General features: G+C 43.0%; 1 protein-coding gene across 1 annotated transcript in view; it reads right to left on the reverse strand.

The window, feature by feature from the left end:
- Nucleotides 1–21,633, reverse strand: part of TMC7 (transmembrane channel like 7) — a 55,164-nt gene that overhangs the window by 21,341 nt on the left and 12,190 nt on the right. The window contains exons 2-6 of the mRNA XM_040257083.1: nt 15,794–16,037; nt 14,804–14,952; nt 10,503–10,670; nt 6,803–6,885; nt 552–697 (exon numbers count right to left, since the gene is read on the reverse strand). Of these exons, the coding sequence (XP_040113017.1) occupies nt 552–697; nt 6,803–6,885; nt 10,503–10,670; nt 14,804–14,952; nt 15,794–16,037 (790 nt within the window). The remainder of the gene's footprint in view (nt 1–551; nt 698–6,802; nt 6,886–10,502; nt 10,671–14,803; nt 14,953–15,793; nt 16,038–21,633) is intronic.

The following is a 21,633-nucleotide window of genomic DNA, read 5'->3' on the forward strand; positions in this document are numbered from 1 at the left end:
AACTGAAGGGTCAGGATTGGGTGCCTGAATGAAGCAGAGCCAATGAGTTCCTTCAGAGGATTTCTGAGCTTGTGACCCTGGGACTCCACACAAGGAAGCTGCCACCAACAGAATCAGAGATGCAGGAGCCCGTGCTTTGAATTGTTTTGAATCCATCCTTGTCCTTCTTGTAATCTGGAGTTTCCTCTCTTCCTTGGTTCTCTCAGCCACTCACTACCCCTTTATCCCAGTTAGTCAGAGTTGGGATTCTGCTACTTGCAACCCAATAGAGACCTGTTAGCATACACACCAGATCAAAGATAATGCTGGGGGAATGTATTCAATAGTGATTGACTGAAAATTCCAAGCTGCTACTCCAGCTCCCAAATGCTGCCTCCATTTCTTCCAGGTCTCCACAGCCTCCAGCACATTCACAAATCTTTTTTCCCATAAAGCCCACCCTTGGATTCTTCTCATCCTTTGGGCAATGGCTCCCAGAGTCCACAGATCTCCAAGAGACTCCAACCATCAAGAGTAATTCAAAAAGAACACAATGACAAAATAAACTGTACCTTTTCACTATCCAAACAAGGCTCAGAGCCAGGTAGGCAATTGTGCTTAACAAATAAGCCAGAGGCAGATCATAGGTGAAATTCTGAAATTTCACGCCATCAATGGTGTAATGTCCATAAAAGAGGTAGGTATCCTCCAGGAAACCCTGAAATAAAGCCAAGGGCATGAGGTCAGGTTGGTGAACTGATTGCAGGAAACCAGGAAACCAGTCTCCACCTCAAGGAATTCACATTCCAGTGTCATTGTTCATCCCTGAATTCCCAGAGACTGGACAAATTCCAGATCTGTAGCAACATGGATACAACTAGAGATTATCAAACTAAGTGAAGTCAGAAAGTCAAATACCACATGATATCACTTATATGTGGGAGTCTTAAAATATGACACAAATAGAATCATGAATATAGAGAACAAACTGGTAGTCAAAGATGAGGACGTTGGGAGTTAGCATATGTAAGCTTTTATATAAATAATGGATAAACAAGCTCTGTGCTGTACAGTAGGAGGATATTATAAAAAAAATAATGTACTGGACTTCCCTGGTGGTCCAGTTCTTAAAACTCCGCACTGTCAACACAGGAGGCATGGGTTCAATCCCTGGTCAGGGAACTAAGATCTCACATGCCATACAATGCGATAAAAAAGATATATATATATATATACATATATACAAATACACATATAACTGAATCACTTTGCTGCACAACAGTAATTAACAACACTGTAAATCAACTAATATTTCAATTTTTTAAAATTAATTTTAAAATTTAGACCAATTAAAAAAAATTCCAGAAGTATATAGCTGCTCAATTAGGGTTTGGGAAATAAAGCACAGATAAAGTCTGAGCATTAAAAATATATAGGGGTACAATCCAAAAATGAAATTAAGGAAATAATCCCATGTGCAATAACAGCGAAAAAAATAACATCCTTAAGAACAGATTTAACAAATCAAGTATAAACCTTATATTCTTAAAACCATAAAATATTGTTTTAAAAATTAAACAAGAACTAAGTAAATGGGAAAACATCCCTTGTTCATGGATCATGAGATCCATGGCAACACTCCCCAAACTGGTCTACAGAATCAACACATCGCTATTGGAATCTCAGCTGACTTCTATGAGAAACTGCTAAGATAATCCTAAAATTCATATAGAATTGCAGGGGTCTCAGAATAGCCAAAATAATCTTGAATAAGAAAAATAGAGTTGTAAGACTAACCTATCCCAATTTCAAAATTTACAACAAAACAACACTAACCAAAACAATGTGATACTAGGGTAAGAATAGATGTATAGGTAAACGGAATAGAACTGAGTCCAAAAATGAAACCCATACACCCGTGGTCAGCTGATTTTTGATAAGGGGAAAAAGAGACACTGCTGAGACAATAGGGTATGCACGCACGCTCGGTTGCTCAGTTGTGTCCAACTCTTTGCGATCTGCCAGGCTCCTCTCTGGATAGCCACATGCAAAAAATAAAATAGAGCGGAGCCCCTACCTTACCCTATCTATAAATTTTAACCTAAAATAGACCAAAGGCCTAAATGTAAAAACTAAAGCTATAAAACTCTTAGAAGAGGATAGAGAGTTAAATCTGCATGATTTTGAATCTGGCAACGGATTATTAGATACGACACCAAAAGCCCAAGCAATAACAGAGAAAAGAAACTGGACTTCATAAAAAATAAAAAAACTTTTGTGCTTCTAAGGACACTATCAAGAAAGTGAGAAGACAATCCAGAGAAGGAGAGAAAATATTTATAAATCATATACATGATAAAGTATTTGTATCTATAATATTTGGAGAAGGAAAGGGCAACCCACTCCAGTATTCTTGCCTGGAAAATTCTATGGACAGAGGAGCCTGGAGGGCTACAGTCCATGGAGTGGCAAAGAGTCAGCCACGACTGAGTGACTGAGAACAGCACATCTAGAATATTGAAAAAAAAACTCTTATAACTCAACAATAAAAACATAGATAATCCAATTAAAACTAAAAAAAGAACCCAAACAGACATTTATCCTAAGAAGATACACAAAAGACCAATAAGCACATGAAAAGATGATCAACATTATTCATTAGTTAGTTAGTAAAAAAACTCATAACTCAACAATAAAAACATAGATAATCCAATTAAAACTAAAAAAAGAACCCAAACAGACATTTATTCTAAGAAGATACACAAAAGACCAATAAGCACATGAAAAGATGATCAACATTATTCATTAGAGAAATGCAAATCAAACCACAAAGAAATTCCACCACACACAAACTAGGGTGACTATAATCAAAAGGCCAGGTAACAGCGAGTGCTGGCAAGGATATAGGAGACACATCAGACTTATTCAGTGCTAGTGAGGATGGGAAGCATACAGCCACTGTGGAAAAGTTTGGTAGTCCCTCAAAAAGTTAAACATCTGACCCGGTGATTTCCACTCCTCAAAGAAGTGAAAAGATATGTGCACACAAAATTTGAACATGAATATTTTTAGCATCATTATTCATAATAGACAAAAGGTGAAAACCATCCTGATGTCCATTATGACTGTATAAACAAAATGCAGTATTTCCACATGATGTACTCTTACTTGGCCACAACAAGGAATCAAAGACCGACAGAAGCTCCAACGTGCGTGAACTTTAAAAATATGCCAAGAAGTTAGAGACAAAAGATCTTGTATTATACGATTCCACTTACAAGAAATGTCCTGAATAAGCACTTCATAGAGACAGAAAGTAGATTAATGTTTGCTTAGCACTGATTAGCGGAATTGGTAGGTGATAATGGGTACAGGTTTCTTTTTGAGGTGCTAAAAATATTCTAAAATTGATTGTGGTAATGGCTGCATAACTCTATGAATATACCAAAAACCACTGAATTGTACACTTTAAATGGGTGAATTGTACAATATGTGACTTGTACCTCAATAAAGCTGTTATCAGAGAAAAATAAAACACCACCACCCGCCCCCCTCCAAGCCCAAAGGAACCCTATGAGGAAATAGAGCAGAGAAAAGTTCATGACTCTTACGGTGGGAATAAATGAGTTCACCTCAGACTCCTCCTTGAATAGCAAGGATAGAACATTCTAGGAGAGTGAAGAAGGAAATATACAGAGAAGAGAAATAGTATATATAGCAACTAGATGTTCACTACAGTATTGTTTAGAAAGGGGAAAATGGGAACAATCTGAATGGTCATCAATCAGGGACTGGCTAGATCATGAAAAATCCATATTGTAGAATATTAAGAAGCCCATATAAGTGCATAAGAAAGGTGGAGAAAGCGATGAACCATGGTGTGAAGGGATTAGTGGTCTCTGGGAAGAAGGAATTTTATTTTTCACTCATTAAGTCTTATATTTCTTATGAAAACCATTCTTATGGTTTTCTTAACTATTTCTTCTTAACTATTCTTATACTGAATCATTAAGTAAATTTTTAATAGGAAAATAAAAGATGTAGAAACACAAGACTCCATATTTTTTTTTTATAACTGGGGCACACAGGCGATAAAACTTGCCCAACCACACAAAGCCTGTCTTTATTGCCCTGGGTTGGTATCAGGACTGTCCTCAATCAAGTAGCATAACAGGACAAAGGTCCACTGGGCCCAGAAAACAATTTCTCTGGTGTGATCATGAGCTTGGCTCAATTGTTTTCAGCAAAGACAAGCCACGGCTTAATCTCTGTGGCCAGCTCCCTCCTGGGCCTATTTAAATTCAAATTTACATGTGACATGATAAAGGTTATTAGCCAAAACTACTGTAGTCATCATATTAAAATACATAAATGTATCAAAAGGTTGTACATTCTCAAGTGTATTTAACACTATATGTCAATCAGATCTCAATTTTTAAAAAACACACACAAAAGATGTAAGAATGCTACTTACTTGCTGTGTTGAAAACTGTGTTTTTTAGTGACTAAATGTGACGGGCATACTCTACTACATTAGTGAAGATTTTAAAACCACAGGACAAAAGATGGTTGTCTAAGTGCTACACGCTCAATATGTTCAGAATACTTTTATTTTAGTCAATGCATGGGACGTCAGTTCTGTAATGCGTGTAGAAAAGTTCTTAAAAGTCAGTGTGAGAGAAGTTTGTAAGACTGCTACAGACTTGCAACACACATGGAGAAATGAATCCCAGTATTTCCACAAGTGGATGTGACTGTCGTTTTGTAACACATATAGAAATGTTAAAAAAACACTTGTAAGAAATATGTTCAAGTAGCATTTGCTTACTACATAGAAAATCCTGTAGCGTGAGTGGGTGCTCTGCTCATTCCATAAACATGAACAGAAGTGTTAAAAACACATGAAAACTATGTGTAAGTCTGCAACTTGCTTGCATAGTTGAGAACCGTGACATCACAGGGAATGTACGTGGTGGCCATTCTGTAATGTATGTCGAATGGTTTTTAAAACACCTATTGAAAATAAATAAATTGAAACTGAAATGAACAATAAAATTAAAATTAAATTTCTTGGTCACAGTAGCCACATAACTCAAGTACTTAAGAGTTAGTGGCTGACGAATTTCACAGCATAGATTCAGAACATTCTCATCACTATAGAAACTTCATTCTTTGGGGCAGGGCTATTTTTTTAACATGTGTAATTTACTGAACATTTATGATCAAGTGCATCTAAGCCTCCTATAAAATCTTTTCTATGATGAAGATGATCATGGTGTGCGGAGCTCCACAAGGAGAAACTTCACTTGTGGGATATGACCAAACCAAATGGGGCTAACCGCAGTTCTGGGATGTGATCTCACCAGCATTTACCTCGGGTGAGTCACTGACTTGCCTCTCTCCTTGTATAGTTTGCAAGTTTGAGTGTTCCAATTTGCACAGTGGACATTTTAACACCCACCTGACAATTCCTCTCAGTTGTTCTAAGGAGAACATGAAAGCAGAGATGTAAGAACCACTTTTTCAAAATTGAACGCAGTGGGCAAATTTGAAGCTTTCTATTTGTTAATTTAGAAATGTTCGATGACATGGCATTTTAATACCAGTAACCTTCAGAAAGATATTTTAATACAGTTGTGTTTTCCATGGGGTCGCAAAAGATAACGACCATTATATATTGTCCACTTAGTGACTAAACAACAGTTTTTAAAAACACGTAAAGGAGCGGTTCTCAACCTGGGGCAATTCCGTGCCCCAGGAAACATCTGGGAATGTCTGGAGACATGTTTGGTTGTCACAGCTGTGGGGCTGCTACCGGCACTGAATGGAGGGAAGGCAGGATGCTGTAATGCCCCCCAGGGCACAGGACAGGCCTGTAATACAGGAGTATCAGGTCCAAGGCTGAGTAACCCTAGTCCAGAAGGCAGAGACAGTCCCTTTTCATGGGCACTCTTATTTGCTGAAAAAAAAGTGGGATTAAAAAAATGAAAGCACACACAAAAAATCATTTTTTAGAGTCAAGAATAAAAAGAAAAGAAAACCTTTGGAACTATCATAGGAAGGATGACATTAATTCCATTTCAAAGCGTCAGAGTTAACATGGGATTCATAGTCTTTCAGGGCTTCCCTAGTAGTTCAGCTGGTAAAGAATCTGCCTGTAATGCAGGAGACCTGGGTTTGATCCCTGGGTTGGGAAGATTCCCTGGAGGAGGGGATGGCAAGACACTCCAGTACTCTTGCCTGGAGAATCCCCATAGACAGAGAAGCCTGGCGGGCTACAATCCATGGGTCACAAAGAGTCAGACACAACTGAGCGACTAAGCACACATCACAATAGTCTTTTAAGAGATTTCATGGGACGTGTCTGTGTGTGCACAGTTGTGTGTGCGTGTGCGTGTATGATGTGCATGTGTGCGCCACACATGCTTGTGTGTGTAATTTCTGGGGACAAGAGTCATAGCTTTCATCCAGGTGGTCTAGGACTACAAAATGTTAAGGTTTTTCAATGTCAGAGAAGTTAAACACATTCTATCTGGGTTTATATTCACTGAAGCTTCTGTCTATGGGGGATCTCAGATTTTGTCACAGGTCAATAAGAAGACGGCAGGCATTAGGCAAAAGCCAAGGGCTGAAAGTGACAAAGCACTTTTCCTGTATATCTGAGCAGGGGTGGATGAACTTCATCCTTGCCGATAAGGTCACTACAAATACTGTTTTTGTAACCAATACTTGTATCAACACTCATGTTTGACTCTCACTGCAGACATTCAGAAACCTATTTCAGTACTGAGGATCCAAATCCAGAATTATGTTAAATACTTACAGTGCCAGAAAGTAAGTCTATGATATAACTGTAAAAGTAAATGAGTCCAGAACTACTTATTGGATACACTGTGCATTGAATATCTGTAAAAAACAAAAACAAGAACATCAGTGGAAACAGCCTCAGTCTTTAGAACCTTATCATAATTTGTGTATATATGCATGTATATGTAGTCATATACAGTTATGTATAGCTGTGTTTATGAATCTATTTGCAGCGCAAACCCCAGTGCACCAAGTACAGTACCATTTTCCCCTTTCACTATTCGAAGTATCTAGGGATATACGTTTCTCTATACATTTTGCATAAGGGTCTACTACAGTACAAGTTTTCTGACTATATTGGTATTTTATGTTTTGGAGTTCATGTTGGCACATGTTTTAGAAGATGTGGCTGATATAATTATTATTGCATTTTAACCATATCCAATTTTAAAAGATCTCTAAATTAACAAGCTGTTTCACTCTTAAAAAAACACATATTTACCTATGTAAAACTGATCAAGAAATTTTTTGAACACCAATTTTAGGGACACTACATTGTGCTTGATCAACTAATTCACTTGTTTTGTATCAGTCAGCTATTGTTGTGCAATAACATAGCCCCAAGTCTCAATGACTTAACCTCCAAAAATTTATTTCTCTTTCATGGTCTGCAGTTTGAGAACATGAAGCTCATTCAGGATAAGCCAGGATGGATACCAGGCTCCCAGTTACATGGAGGACTTCTCTGAATGACTCCACTCAGGGGACAGACTGGAGATGCAGTGGCTATCTGGGGGGTGCTCTTTTCATGACTCTTCTTATAAGGCAGGCCAACCACATAAATCCATTTCAACCTAAAATGCCACTGGACAAAACAAGTCACATAGCCACGTGCAATATCAATGGGGTCAGAAAGTATTCTCGGCCCATAGTGGGAGGCTCTGCAAGTCACAATTACAGGAGAGTGAAAAACTGGGGAAAATAATCCAATCTACTACCCCCTCTCTGGGCCTTAGTTTCCCCTTTGTTAAAATAAGAGAGTTGAACCAGTTTCTCCAAGGCCAATCCCAGCTTTTCTATTTTATAATTCTAATGTGAGTGCTTATTTATTCATTCAACAAACACTTCTTAGTTACTATGCATCAGGTAGATGTTGGAGATAAAATGATGGGTAAGTAGAAGTTACTGCCTTTGAAAAGCTTACCATCTAGTGGGAGAAAAGGCAAGTAGGAGTCAGGTATATGTAAGGTGCTCAAATGCTTTATGAACACAGTATTAGAGGTAAAGAGGAGGGAGATAGTCACTCTGTTTGGGAGCAGAGTCAGGAAGATGGAATGAGACGGCTGCTTCTCTGCTGTCACCCTGTCCTCAAGCCTAGACATCAGCAAACTGTGGCCCGAGGGCCAAATTTCGCCAGCTGCCTCTTTTTGTCAGTACTGTGTTATCAGAACACAGCCGAGCTCATTCAGGACATCTATCCATGGTCATTTTTGTGCCATCATGGCAGCACTGAGTAGCTGCAACAGAGACCGTATGGCCTACCAATCCTGAAATACTGCCTATCTGGCCCTTCCCAGGAAGTGTGCCCACCAGTCACACTAGGCTTCTCATGGCTCCAATATGCTGAGTTATTCTCATCTCTGAACCGTTGCAGCTGCTGTTTGTCTGCATGAAGATGCTTCCCCAAGTTCTCCAGTGGCAGCCTTCCCCTTGTCCTGCTGGGCTCACCTATCTTCACAGAGGGCTCAGGGGACCCCCCGTGTCCTGGTGTCCAGCCTCTCAGTACCCTATCCTTTCCTCTCCCCACAGGCAAATTCATCCTTCATATGCCTGTTCATGCGATCCCTTCCTAACCCCCCTCCTTTGCTAGAGGGCACTACATGGACTCAGGTGTGGTAGCTCCTGCTAGGACCTGAATTAGGGGCTGGCACACAGCAGGCACTCAATAAACACTGAAAGAATGAAAAAGGGAAGGAAGGCAAGAAAAGGAAGAGAGGGATTTCTGATTCTTTCCTGAAGGCACAAAGTCTAGTAGGTAAGTAAAAAAAAAAAAAGGCATGCATGGGAGGAGGATGTAGTCAAAGGAAATAATGAGAAAGCAGAGACTCCTGGCATCCACGCTCAGAGTTCAGCTCCATTTCCTCCAAGAGGATGGCCTCCCTCTGCCCAAGGCCCTGCTCACAGCTGAAGGGACCACTGAACAGGCAGTGGTGCCCAGTGAGACAGAATGGTTTTCAGTTCTTCTAGAAAGAAATACTACTAAATAAATAAATAACAGCTGCCATTTACTAAGCACTTTCCATGGGCAAAGCACTGTATTATCTTATTTAATACTCATTTAAAAATTATGAGTATGGCATAAATAATCATTACTTCTACTTAAAAATTTTTCCATATTAAATAATATACTTTATATTGTTTTAAATTATTTATAATCTAAATAGTAAACATTTTTAATGACCCAAGTATTAAATAGTGTAGTATTATCTGAATAATGAAACAACTGTCTCACTATTTATATCATCACTTTCTACAAATAAGGAAAATGAGGCTTAGACAGTGTAACCAACTAGCAGAGGTGGGCCTTGAAACTGAACCCAGGGTCTTCCCACAGCAGCAGGTGATATTTATCTGCAAAATGGACATATTAGGAAATGAGAATTCAGCATGGGGCATACAGTAGGCACTCAGAGTCAGGATTTCCACGTTATTCTCATTCGATTTTTAAGTGTCATAGAATTAAAACAAAAACAAATGTGATGAAGAGGAATGCTGAAGGCCACAGAAGTGACTTTAGAGAGAGTTCTTCTGGGGAAGGAGTCATGTGATGGAAGCAAAACATGTCGAGCATTCAGTAAGAAAACACAGCCCCATTATTGCCACAGAGTCTGGCAAATTACTAGTGTTTAATGAATGGCAGCCTGAGCATCACCATTCTGGGAGACAAAAGCCTTGAAATAAAAGCCTGAAATAAAGTCACTGAAGTAGACTGTATTATGTTTACTAAATATTCCACTTTCCACCCTTCACTGCTTCTCACAAATGCCTTGCTGAATCCAGGAGTGGCAAGTGACTTGCACTGGCTAATAAGATGCAGTAAAAAGGATGTGTGTCATCTCCAGGCAGAAGCATTAGGAGCCAGCACATGTTTGCCACGACTTTTTTTCCTCTGGACATCGTGACTGCCAGTCCATCAGCTTGGGCTCCAGAGAGAAGACAATGTGGAACAAAGGCACCACCAAACCATGATGGACACACAGTGTGAATAAGAAAGAAACTTTGTGGTTATTAGACACTATGCTATAGGGTCATTTGTTTCCGCAAACAGCCTAGCCTATCCTAATACAGTCACCCAAGACTTAGATTATAAAGACTGCTAGAGAAAGAAGCCGGAGAAGGCAATGGCACCCCACTCCAGTACTCTTGCCTGGAAAATCCCATGGACGGAGGAGCCTGGTAGGCTGCAGTCCATGGGGTCACTAAGAGTCAGGCACGACTGAGCGACTTTACTTTCACTTTTCACTTTCATGCATTGGAGGAGAAAATGGCAACCCACTCCAGTGTTCTTGCCTGGAGAATCCCAGGGACAGGGGAGCCTAGTGTGCTGCAGTCTATGGAAGCGACTTAGCAGCAGCAGCAGCAGAGAAAGAAGCACTGTAACTAGGTACACAATGAAAAGAACACTCTTCATAGCAAGCCAGGCCTCTTATACTCACCCACGTCTTGAGATGGAATGAGAATAAAGCTGCTGTTGGTGATCTTGTATCTGGTGAGCAAGACTGGGAGCAAAACCACCAAAAAGATGATCAGAAATATCACCAAATTCAGCAACACCAGAAATCGTAAGAAGGAGAAGTAGGACTGAATCCCAGTGCCAAATTTCCCTGGAAAAAAGAAATTCAGAAATCACTGACCAGGAGTATTGACCCAGTATCCACTGCAGGTTCAGTCAGCCACAGAGGACTGAACTGAAATTGGAGGATCTTGGTGGGGGGAGGAAGAATCATTTTATATTCTCCATTGTTGGCTTCAAGGCTCTATTTCCTAGTGATTTAAACTTTCACATGTAAATCTATAATCAATTATAAATTAATAATTTGAAATGGTGTGAGGGAGGGGTCAATATTTACATTTTCTCATAAGAATATCTAATTAATTCAGCACCATTTATTGAAAAGGTGAACTTTTCCCTAGTGAACTGCAGCAGTACTTCTGTAATTGACTATATACTTATGAAGGCTTCCCAAGCGGCTCAGTGATAAAGAATCTACCTGTCAAGCAGATGACATGGGTTCGATCCCTGGTTTGGGAAGATCCCCTGGAGAAGGAAATAGTAACCCACTCCAGTAATCTTGCCTGGGAAATCTATGGACAGAGGAGCCTGGTGGGCTACAGTAATGGGGTCGCAAAAGAGTCAGACATGAATTAGTGACTAAATAACAACAAATATATTCATGGACCTGTTTCTAAATTCTCTCTTCTGTTCAGTTGGTCTGTTTGTCTATCCTAGGACCAACACCAGACTGTCTAGTCACTGCAGACTTAAAATAATATTTGATATATGGTGCTCTAAGTCTTAAAGCTCTCTTCTTCCTCAGGCATCCTTGGTTCTCTGCATTTCTATATAAATATTAAAAATCAGCATATTTGTTTTGCACACATACATATGTGTGCAAAATGTGCTGAGATTCTGACTGAGATTACATGGAATACATAGGTCAGTTTGAGAACAAGTGACATCTTTATAATATTGAGCCTTTGAGGCATGAACATGGTATATATATAGGTTAATTTCTCTCAACAACATTTTATAGTTTGATGCCGGGAGCCAGCGTGAGGAATTCCACCCGTGACAAGGTCATGCGGCAGAGCTCTGATGGCAAGGCTAATCAGACCTCAGGTTTTCCCCCTGGAATTTCCTGAGCATCCACACCCCCCAAAAATAAGAATCTGCCTGCTTTTCCACTCTTCTGACATTCTCTGGAAAAAGTCAATTCAGGGCTTTAGTCTTCTGCATTTGAAAGAGTGTTTCAATCTAAAAACCCCTCTGATGGCTTTCTAGCCTGCCTGCAGGACTCCTACAGCTGCGCATGTGATTGTTTGAGGCCTCCTGACCGCAGGAGGCACAGGAAGCTTAAAACATCCTAGGAATGTAGGGGCTTCCGAGGAGTCAACAGCATTAGAACAGGACTGATTAAAAGTTTTTGTTGAGCCAATACTTGCTGCCAAATTTTCATATCCTCTATTTTTAGATATAGTTGGTATATACAAAAACAAGTAGTAGACCTGGTATTAGCAATCTTTTATTAGATCTTTGAGTTAAGCACCTTCTTTGTTATAACCCACTGCACCTCTGTTCTATGGAGATGTAACTTTAATGCTTTAAGGAGATGCAGATTAAAGAAAAACACTTCAGGGGAAACGAGATTAACATTCATTAAGAAAGAGAGCCAAAAAAGTGTTAGCAAGCCTCCTGGCCAGAAGATAATGTAAATCACCTGAGACCTTTTGTATACAAAAAAGATATACAGAAAGGGTCAGGACTGCTGCCCCTGCGTGACTCTGTATCTTCCATTATGTAAAATTTAGGGTATATAAACACCTTTTAAATAATAAAGTTGGAGGGGGTTTTTGCACAAGCCTGGCCTCCCCCGTGTCGATTCTTTCTCTTGCTCCCTCCCTCTCCTTTTCAGGCTGATCCCTTGGAACGTGGAGGCTCACTGTGTCTACTTACTTGTCCCGGCTTCTAAGATCTGTAAGAGAGAGAGCCCAAGGCAGGGCACTCTCCGATATTCAAACGGGCGCCGGCAGCCTAATGTAGATGGTGCAAGCTCCTTGTCTGGAGCTTTATTGGTTTTCTACGTAACCCAAGTTAATCAGCCTCTTCTCTCCACTTAATCTTCCTACCACACTATTTCTTCCTAATCTAATCTTATATTAATAAATAAATAAGTCTTTCCTTGCCGACTCCATCCACGCTTCGAATTCCCTGGATCCACCGGGGCTGGACCCCGGCAGTTTTCTGTGCACAATTATTTCACATAGTTCTTCAGATGTATTCCTAGGTATAATGATACTATTGTGTAACTTATTTTTTAAATGTTTGTTGCTGTATATAGGGAAGCCCTGGTGGCTCAGTGGTAAAGAATCCACCTGCCAATGGGTTGGGAAGATCCTCTGGAGGAGGAAATGGCAACCCACTCCAGTATTCTTGCCTGGAGAATCCCATGGACAGAAGAGCCTGATGGACTACAATCCATGGGGTCACAAAGAGTCGCACATGACTTAGTGACCAAGTACACATGCTGGTATATAGAAATACAATTAGTTTTATATAACAGCTGTTACAACTAGCAATGTTGCTAAATTCACATCAGTGCTAATAATTTGTCTTTTTTGTTTTCTACAAATAAACCATGTCATCTGGGAAAAAAAAAGAGACAACTTATTTCCTCCTTTCTGGTCATTGTGCCTTTTTAATTTTTCCCCCAATCATTGTATATTGGCAAGGACTTCTGAGATGATGATGAATAGAATCTGTGATAATTATCAACCTGTTCCTCATTCTCAATCTTAAGAGAAAAGCTTTCAATATTTCACCATTCATAGCTCAGCTGGTAAAGAATCTGCCCGCAATGCAGGAGACCCTGGTTCAATTCCTGGGTAGGGAAGATCCCCTGGAGAAGGGATAGGCTACCCATTCCAGTATTCTTGGGCTTTCCTTGTGGTTCAGCTGGTAAAGAATCCGCCTGCAATGCGGGAGACCTGGGTTCGATCCCTGGGTTGGGCAGATCCCCTGGAGAAGGGAAAGGCTACCTACTCCAGTATTCTGGCCTGGAGAATTCCATGGACTGTATAGTTCATGGGGTTGCAAAGAGTTGGACACGACTGAGCAACTTTCATGTTCACTTCATTTCACCATTATATATGATGAAAATCTCCAGAAAGGTGGCCTCTTAACAGGAGAGGAAGCTGGGCATGGTGGCTAAAACCTTGGGCTCTGAAGCTTCATTGCCTGGGCTCAAATTCTGGATTTGCGTTATCTTAGAGAATGAACTAGGGCAAGTATCTTAACCTGGGACACACAGATGATAAATGCTGACAGTACTTGTTAATTAAGGTATATAAATTATTTTTTAGATACAGTGCTATTATACCATAACAGACTACAGTAGAGTGTAATCACAACCTTTATATGCACTGGGAAACCGACAAATTGTGTGACTCACTTTATTATCACATTCACTTTATTGAGGTAGTCTGGAACCAAATCTGCAATGACTCCTAGGCCTGCCTGTGCTGCGCTGTGCTTAGTTGCTCAGTCATGTCCAACTCTTTGTGACTCCATGGACTGCAGCCCGCCAGGCTCCTCTGTCCAGGGGATTCTCCAGGAAAGAATACTGGAGTGTGTTGCCATTTCCTTCTCCAGGGATCTTCTTGACCCAGGGATCAAACCTGGGTCTCCTGCACTGCAGGCAGATTCTTCACCAACTGAGCTACTGGCAAAGCCTGGTCTGTCTGTACTTCATCCCAATTCTCACCATTATGGGGAAGTAAGTGTGTTCAGGGCCATGGTTGCCTCTGCAATCGGATAAGTCCTACTGAACCCCATCTTGCAATAGTACTCTTAAATGCACAAAATACAAATGGTTATTTGTCCATATGATATCACAATATTACAAACTAAATTGGCGATAGATTAATACATGAACATCTTCATTAGTATTCAAAAACAAGACCTAGTGGGAGATCTAATCACTGCTGTAATTTCAAAGTCAAGACGAGCACACGTGCTATTCCCGGACAACTGCAACACGGAGAAGGGACGGGAAGACACCTGGTGATTTTCCCGGTGATGAAGACACAGGCTCTATTAACCCTAACTGTGGTGTGCTGCTCACATTCCCCATGGAAGGAAAGATGACATTTCAGCTGGAGGTGGGTGAGAACAAAGCTGTACTTTCTCTAAGGGCAGGCTACTTCTGCAGAGGAGCACGGGCAGCGTGGGCTGCGGTACCTTCTATGCTGCGAATGTCGTCCCGCCACAGCTCCAGGTGGGTCGTCATCTCGCGAGCCTTCTCTATGAATCTCTTCCAAGACTTGCTGCTATACCGTTTCCACTGGTCCCACTCAGACAGGTACTTCATTTGGGTCTCCTGAATGTCCCTGCATTAATAAAGCAGGACAATGGCAGAGTCCCCAGCTTCACCATCAGATAAAGCCCCAACCGAGAGGATGTGGAAAACCTGGAGCCCTCCTACACTGCTGGTGGGAATGCAAAAGAGTGCGACCACAGGGCACAAGTTTGGCAGCTCCCTAAAAAGTTAAACCAAGAGCCGCCATATGACCCAGCAATTCCACTCCCAGGTAGATACTCCAGAAGAATTGAAAACAAGGTCTCAAACAAAAACTTGTACAGAAATATTCAGTGCAGCACTGATCACAGTAGCCAAAAGATGCCAACAACCCAAATCTCTATCAAAGGATAAATGAATAAGCAAACTGATATAGCCACACAACAGAATATTATTCAGTCATAAAAAGGAAGTGCTGATACATGCTACAACTTTGAGGAACCTTAACAACATGCAGTTAAGTGAAAGAAGTCAGACACAAAAGGTCCTGTATTATATGATTCCATCTACATGAAATATCCAGAATGGCAAATCTACAGAGATAGAGAGTAGAATAATGGTTGGCAGGGGCTGGGGGTTAGGGGGAACAGAAAGCAATGCGGCTTTGGAGGCTGTAGAGCTGTAAGACAGAAAGAACCTGGGTCCCTGAGTGACTGCAAAGTCTCCCCTTAACCTCAGCCCATTTATGTGAGCAAGAAATAAATTTCTAGTACATTTAGATTTTATGTGTGTGGGTATCTTTGTCATAGCAGCTTAGCTTATCCCAGGTAATAAACTTAATTATGTGAACTCGTCAGGAAATGCATTATGCCTAAAAAGCCCCCCTTTCCAAAACATACATCATATGCCCTCCAGATGGCAACTGGACAAACCTTAGTCTCCGCTTCTCAGAAATGTTCAGTGCATATTTTCGGATGGATTGGTTATCAAGGTCTTCCGTGATTTCTCCCTCCAGCTGGAAATTGTAAGAGTCTGTTGGCTTCAGCAAAGTGCCAGTTTGTTTGTCCCGGGAAAGGATGGTGGTCCTCTTACGAGCAATGGAGCGATAACTTGGCAATTCTTGAAGGAAATTCACAGGTGGAGAAGAAAAGCAACTGGAGTCCAAAGAGAGGCTCTCTGGGTAAGAAAGAAGAAAACCATCATTCTCCCCAGTGAACCTGGGAGCCGAAAACCAAAACTTACGTAGGACACTCGGATCTCAGAGACCCTAACTAAACCTCATAGACAGTCAGGAGCCTAGGTAGCTGACCAAAAGACTTCTTAATTATTTTATTTACCAGGATGGTACTCACGCTCAGGACAACAAAATTGTCTGCAAAAGGGTTCATTTTAAGCAGACGCGTTTGCAAACATGCTTTACATTACATGATACTTGCGTTCTAGTGTTTGGCTGCAGCCACTTGCTAGGCGTGAGGTTTGGAGTAACCCAACCTGTTTTTCATTTGTCAAATGGGATGCATAGTGATAAGAACATCATCGTCAACGACAACAATAATAATAATAGGGTTTATGGAGCATTTCCTATGCACCAGGCACTGTGTTAAGAGATTCACACGCACTCATGGGATGTGGACTGGCCTTATGATCTGCCTGGACCAACAGAATGCAAAAAAAGTGATGCTGTGTCAGTTCTAAGTCCAGCCTCAGGAGGCCTTGCCGGCTTCAGCTGCTCTCTGGACCAACTGCTGCGTTGTGAACAAGCCGGAGCTAACCTGCTGGAGGTGGAGACCAGGCAGCAAGGGGATGATTGCTCCAGTCCAGCCTACAGCCTACAGTTGCTCAACTGACCACCGATCCCTCACACATAGGGAGGCAGGTACTATTATCATCCCCATTTTACAGATGAGAAAACAAAGTCACTCATAGATCCCCAACCCCTTGCCCAAGCCCTCAAAGCCCTGCACGATCTGACTCCTGCCTGCATGTCCAGCTCCTCAGGCCCCTCTGCCTTCCAAACTACATTTCTTAGGATCCTTCATACACTAAAATGGGCCTGATCCCTCCTCCTCAGGGCCTTTGCACATGCTGTTCCCTCTGCCTGGACGGAATCTGCTCCACCTCTTAGCTCCTACTTGAAAGTCTCTTCCTCGAGGAAACCATCCCTGTCTCACTGTACTTCTACTGTTACATATTTTCCCATACACAGCAAGCCCTTGACAGCACTTACCACAATCTATAACCTTGTATTTATTTGTATGGCTATGTGGGCACGTCCATCTTGCCCTGTGGACTCTAAGTTCTTAGAGGGCAGGAACCGTGATGATTTCCTCACCATTACGACCCAGGACCCAGCGTAGTAGTTCAATAAAATACTTGGCTCAGAGCAGTTCAACAAACACTCACTGATGGACGGATGAGAGGATGACATCTGTAGTTTGCTTATGCTTAGAAAGTGTGTTGGTGGGGAGCGGGGCTGCAAACAGAGCCAGGTCTGCCTACTCAAGACTCTCTATTCATGCTGCTCCATCAGGTCATGGCTGGAGGCCAAGTTTCACTGCGCCCTGTACAGCAGTCCACGGAGGGAGAGCTTTCCTTTTGGAGGTGAGGAATGAACACCACCATCAGGGTGGATTTTATGCCTGATCTGATCCTAACTGGAGAAGACCATCCTGAATGGAGACAGGACATGGAAGGAGGAGGCAGGAGGCAGCTGTAATAATAAGCAATTCCCCCGACAGGCAGCAAAACTTCCTTGGATTTGAATCCAGGCTCTGTCAATTACCAGCTGCGTCTCTGGGAAAGTTACTTAAAACTCTCTGAGCTTCAGTTCAGTTCAGTTGCTCAGTCGTGTCTGACTCTTTGTGACCCCATGAATCACAGCACGCCAGGCCTCCCTGTCCATCACCAACTCCCGGAGTTCACTCAGACTCATGTCCATCGAGTCAGTGAGGCCATCCAGTCATCTCATCCTCTGTCGTCCCCTTCTCCTCCTGCCCCCAATCCCCCCGAGCATCAGAGTGTTCTCCAATGAGTCAACTCTGCTTCAGTTGCCTCACCTCAAAAATGAATTCATTCACCAAGTATACCTATCATGTGTCAGATGTGGAGCAAGGGATACTGAAGCGAACAAAGGAAACATCTGACGCACACAGCACTTACTTTCTAAGGAGGGGCATAGCAAGATCAGACAAGACACAGGCAATAAATATGCTAGGAAGTGTGTGCATGCTCAGTCACTCAGCTGTGTCTGACTCTTTGCAACCCCATGGACTGTACAGCCCACTAGGCTCCTCTGTCCATGGGATTTACCAGGCAAGAATATTGGAGTGGGTAGTCATTTCCTCCTCCAGGGGATCTTCCTGACTCAGGGATAGAACCTGCGTCTCTTGTGCTTCCTACATTGGCAGGCAGGTTCTTTACCACTAGTGCCAGCTGGAAAGCCCATGCCAGGACGTCATGAGTGGAAAAAAAAAAAAGAGTCGGGTAAGGGCACAGAGGTAACAGGCAGGGTACATTGTTTTTGATAAGATCAAGTCAGCTATGGCTTCTCTACTAAGGTAGCATTTAAGCTGAGGCTAAATGGAGGGGTGGTATGTATACCCTGTGGATATTGGGTGAAGGGAATTCTGGGAGAGGGAAACAAGTGCAAAAGCCCTGAGGCAGGGGTGTGCGCGATGTGTTTGAAGAAGAGGACAGAGGCCTGGGTAGCTGGGGAAGAGTGAATGAATGGGAGCCTCATAACTTCTCCAGGGTCTTTCGTTGGTGGCCCCCAAAGAGCCACACCAGCCCTCTGGGGTCCCCTCCCCTTGAATCTGGGCTGGATCTGTGACTTGGTTTCACCAAAAGTTGCAACAGAGGTGACACTCTGCCAGTTCCAGACTCAAGCCTTAAAAGGCCTGGAGGCTTCTTTCTACCTTTCTCTGCTGGCTCAGATGGTAAAGAATCTGCCTGCAATGCCTGTTCGATCCTTGGATCAGGAAGATCCCCTGGAGAAGGGAATGGCTACCCACTCCAGTATTCTTGCCTGGAGAATCCCAAGGACAGAGAAGCCTGGTGAGCTATAGACCATGGGGTCACAAAGAATTGGACATGACTGAGCAGCTAACATTTTCACTTGTGCTGTTGGGAGCCTGGGGCTGCTGTGTAAGAATTTCACCTGTGCTGCGGGCACAACCACGTGGAGAGAAAGAAATCGCAAGCCTCCAAGGAAGACAGCCAAGGAACTGGACGACAGTGAGAACCAAGGTCCTGGCTTATGAACCCAGTGAGCCGGGGTCCCCAGCCCTCCAGGTCATCCCCGCCATGGGCATGAAAAGGCCACTGGATGCTCAGGCCCAGCAGACATGACACACAGCTGAGCAAACTGTCTCCTCTGTAGCCTGTTCAGTTCCGGATGCACAGGATCAGCAGAAAGATTACAATAGCTTAAGCTATCACATGTGGCGCAATCTATTAAGCAACAATAGGGAGCTGGGACAGAAAGAGTAGAAAGCAGGGGTCAGAGGCGGCCGGGCCAGACCAGGTCAGACTCTGTGGGCTGGACTATGACCTTTCGATGTGGCAGATGGGCAGTCACCCAGGGTTCTGGGCCAAAGCATGTTGTGATCTGACCGCATTTCAAAGGGGCACTCTGTAGGCTTTGAGGCTAAGGACGAGACCCATCACAGGAGCGCCAGCTTAGGAGAGTCAAAGGCGATCATGCAGATAGAAACACTGAGCACAGCCCGGCATGCAGCAGGCTCCATAATTGTACTTATAGATAACAGGGTACTGGGGGGGGCGGGGACCGGCCAAGGCCTTGATCCAAGCTGGAGTCTGACGGTGTAGAGCTGCAATCGTCACCTCTCTGATGGGCATGTTCACAGAGTAGAGCAGCTGACCCACTGATGATGTCACAGACACGAGTCTGGAGCCCTGCCAGTCGCCAAGTATAAGCCTGCGAATCCCACTCAACCTTTCGCTCCCAGGCCCCCGTGCTCCCTGAGGATATGACAGACTTCCATAAACTTCCATTGGTAATGTGATCCCTAAGCAAACATGAAGGGCGCGGTGGGAGTGGGCTGACAGCTATGGAGTCCAAGCCCAGCTGGAGGCTGCTTCTCCCTCTGGCCAGCAACAAAGGGCTGTTATTAACCAGAACAAAGGTCTTTGCATCTGGAGGGGCATAGTCACTGAATATTCAGTGACCACGAGGTCAGGGAGCCAGGGCTGGAGCTGGAAGCTGGCACCCCAGTGGAGACAAAGACCATCTCTGAGTCATCTCAGGAACAGGGGATATAATACCATGATCTCATCAACGTGATCATGAGGACACATTTACCAACAGCATAAATAATACTGGCTCGGAATATTTGAACTATTTGAAGTATACAACATGCATCACCACACTCAATTCTCTGAGCTACTCTTTGAACAGAATTGTCCTATTTTACAGATGAAGAAACTGAGGCTCAGAAGGCTAGGTGTTTTGCCACTCACACAGCTGGAAGTGCTGAAACTAGGAACTTATCACGTGGCAAAGCTATAAGCTTTACTATAATTTGAAAATACTTCATAGACACTACAATGCCATACAAATTAACTATTGGATTATTCTTTCATCCACACTGCAGGAAGGATACATCCTGTTCACATTTCCCAACAACAGTCTCTTGTGGAAAATTCTATTTTCCAAATGGCCACTGGTTCCCTGGTGGTCCTTGGAGTAGGACTCCGAGCTTCTACTGCGGGGGACACAAGTTTGATCCCTGGATAGGTAACTAAGATCCCACATGCCACAATGTGACCCTCCCCCGCCAAAAAATCCAAAACGGCCATCATTGAAGAGGAATGCTTTTTTCTTTTCAGACATCCCTGGACGTTCTCTATCTTCAAGTAAAAAAAAAAAGTTTCACAACCTTTGGACACAGGTATCATTTTTGTAGCTGATCCGCTTCCAATCCTATGCATCCAGGACCACACACTTTGTACAGCATGATGTCACTGAATTTCTTATGCCAGCCTGGGGGAGGTGCCCTGGCTTTCTTCAGGGACCTGAGGCCCAGAGAGATGGCAGCTTGCCCAAGGCTTTGCTGCCAAGACAGACTCCTGGTTCTACCGCTTCTTAGAAACGCAGGTAGCATCACTTCTCCTAGCCTTGGATTTCTCGTTTGAGAGGACAAGAATGTCTCATTCATGTCAGATGTTCTCTTGAGTTGATTGTTTAAGCCTGTGGTGTGTGGGCTCCTTGATGACCATTTGCCTGGGAGGCGGGGGCATGTCTCAGATACTGGGTGCCCCCATCTAGGAAGGTCTAGAATCTGTTGGCTGCTGGAGCCAGATTTCAGCAAGTAGGTGGTTACTTAGGTGGGAGGACGGTCAGATAATTACAGGCGATGTGGAGGCAGGGGCAGGCATAACAATGCTGTCCTTAAGAACAAGTTAGTCTCTTTGAAGCTTAGAGCAGTGTCGTGCTCACAGAAAGCCCTCCATCTGAAGAATGAATGAATGAATGGGCAGAGGCAGGCACATCTAGAGAGCATCTTCAGGTCCCAACTTCCCTGGCAGCTCTTTTCATAGGACACCAACTCCTACCAAAGGGCACAAACATGCCCAGAATGTGGGCCCAGGCCAAATGGCACTAAAACCACCACCACCTCCCTCACGAGCTTGCCAAAAACCTAGCCCAACCGGACGGGTGCTGGCTTCCCTGCAGGGTTTTCCTTCCCTCAAAGAATCATGGGAACTCTGGGGAAGAAGGGACCTTTTGGGTCATCTGGTCCAGGCAACCTGC

This window comes from Oryx dammah, unplaced genomic scaffold, assembly GCF_014754425.2.
Source record: "Oryx dammah isolate SB20612 unplaced genomic scaffold, SCBI_Odam_1.1 HiC_scaffold_2, whole genome shotgun sequence".
Classification (NCBI taxonomy): domain Eukaryota; kingdom Metazoa; phylum Chordata; class Mammalia; order Artiodactyla; family Bovidae; genus Oryx; species Oryx dammah.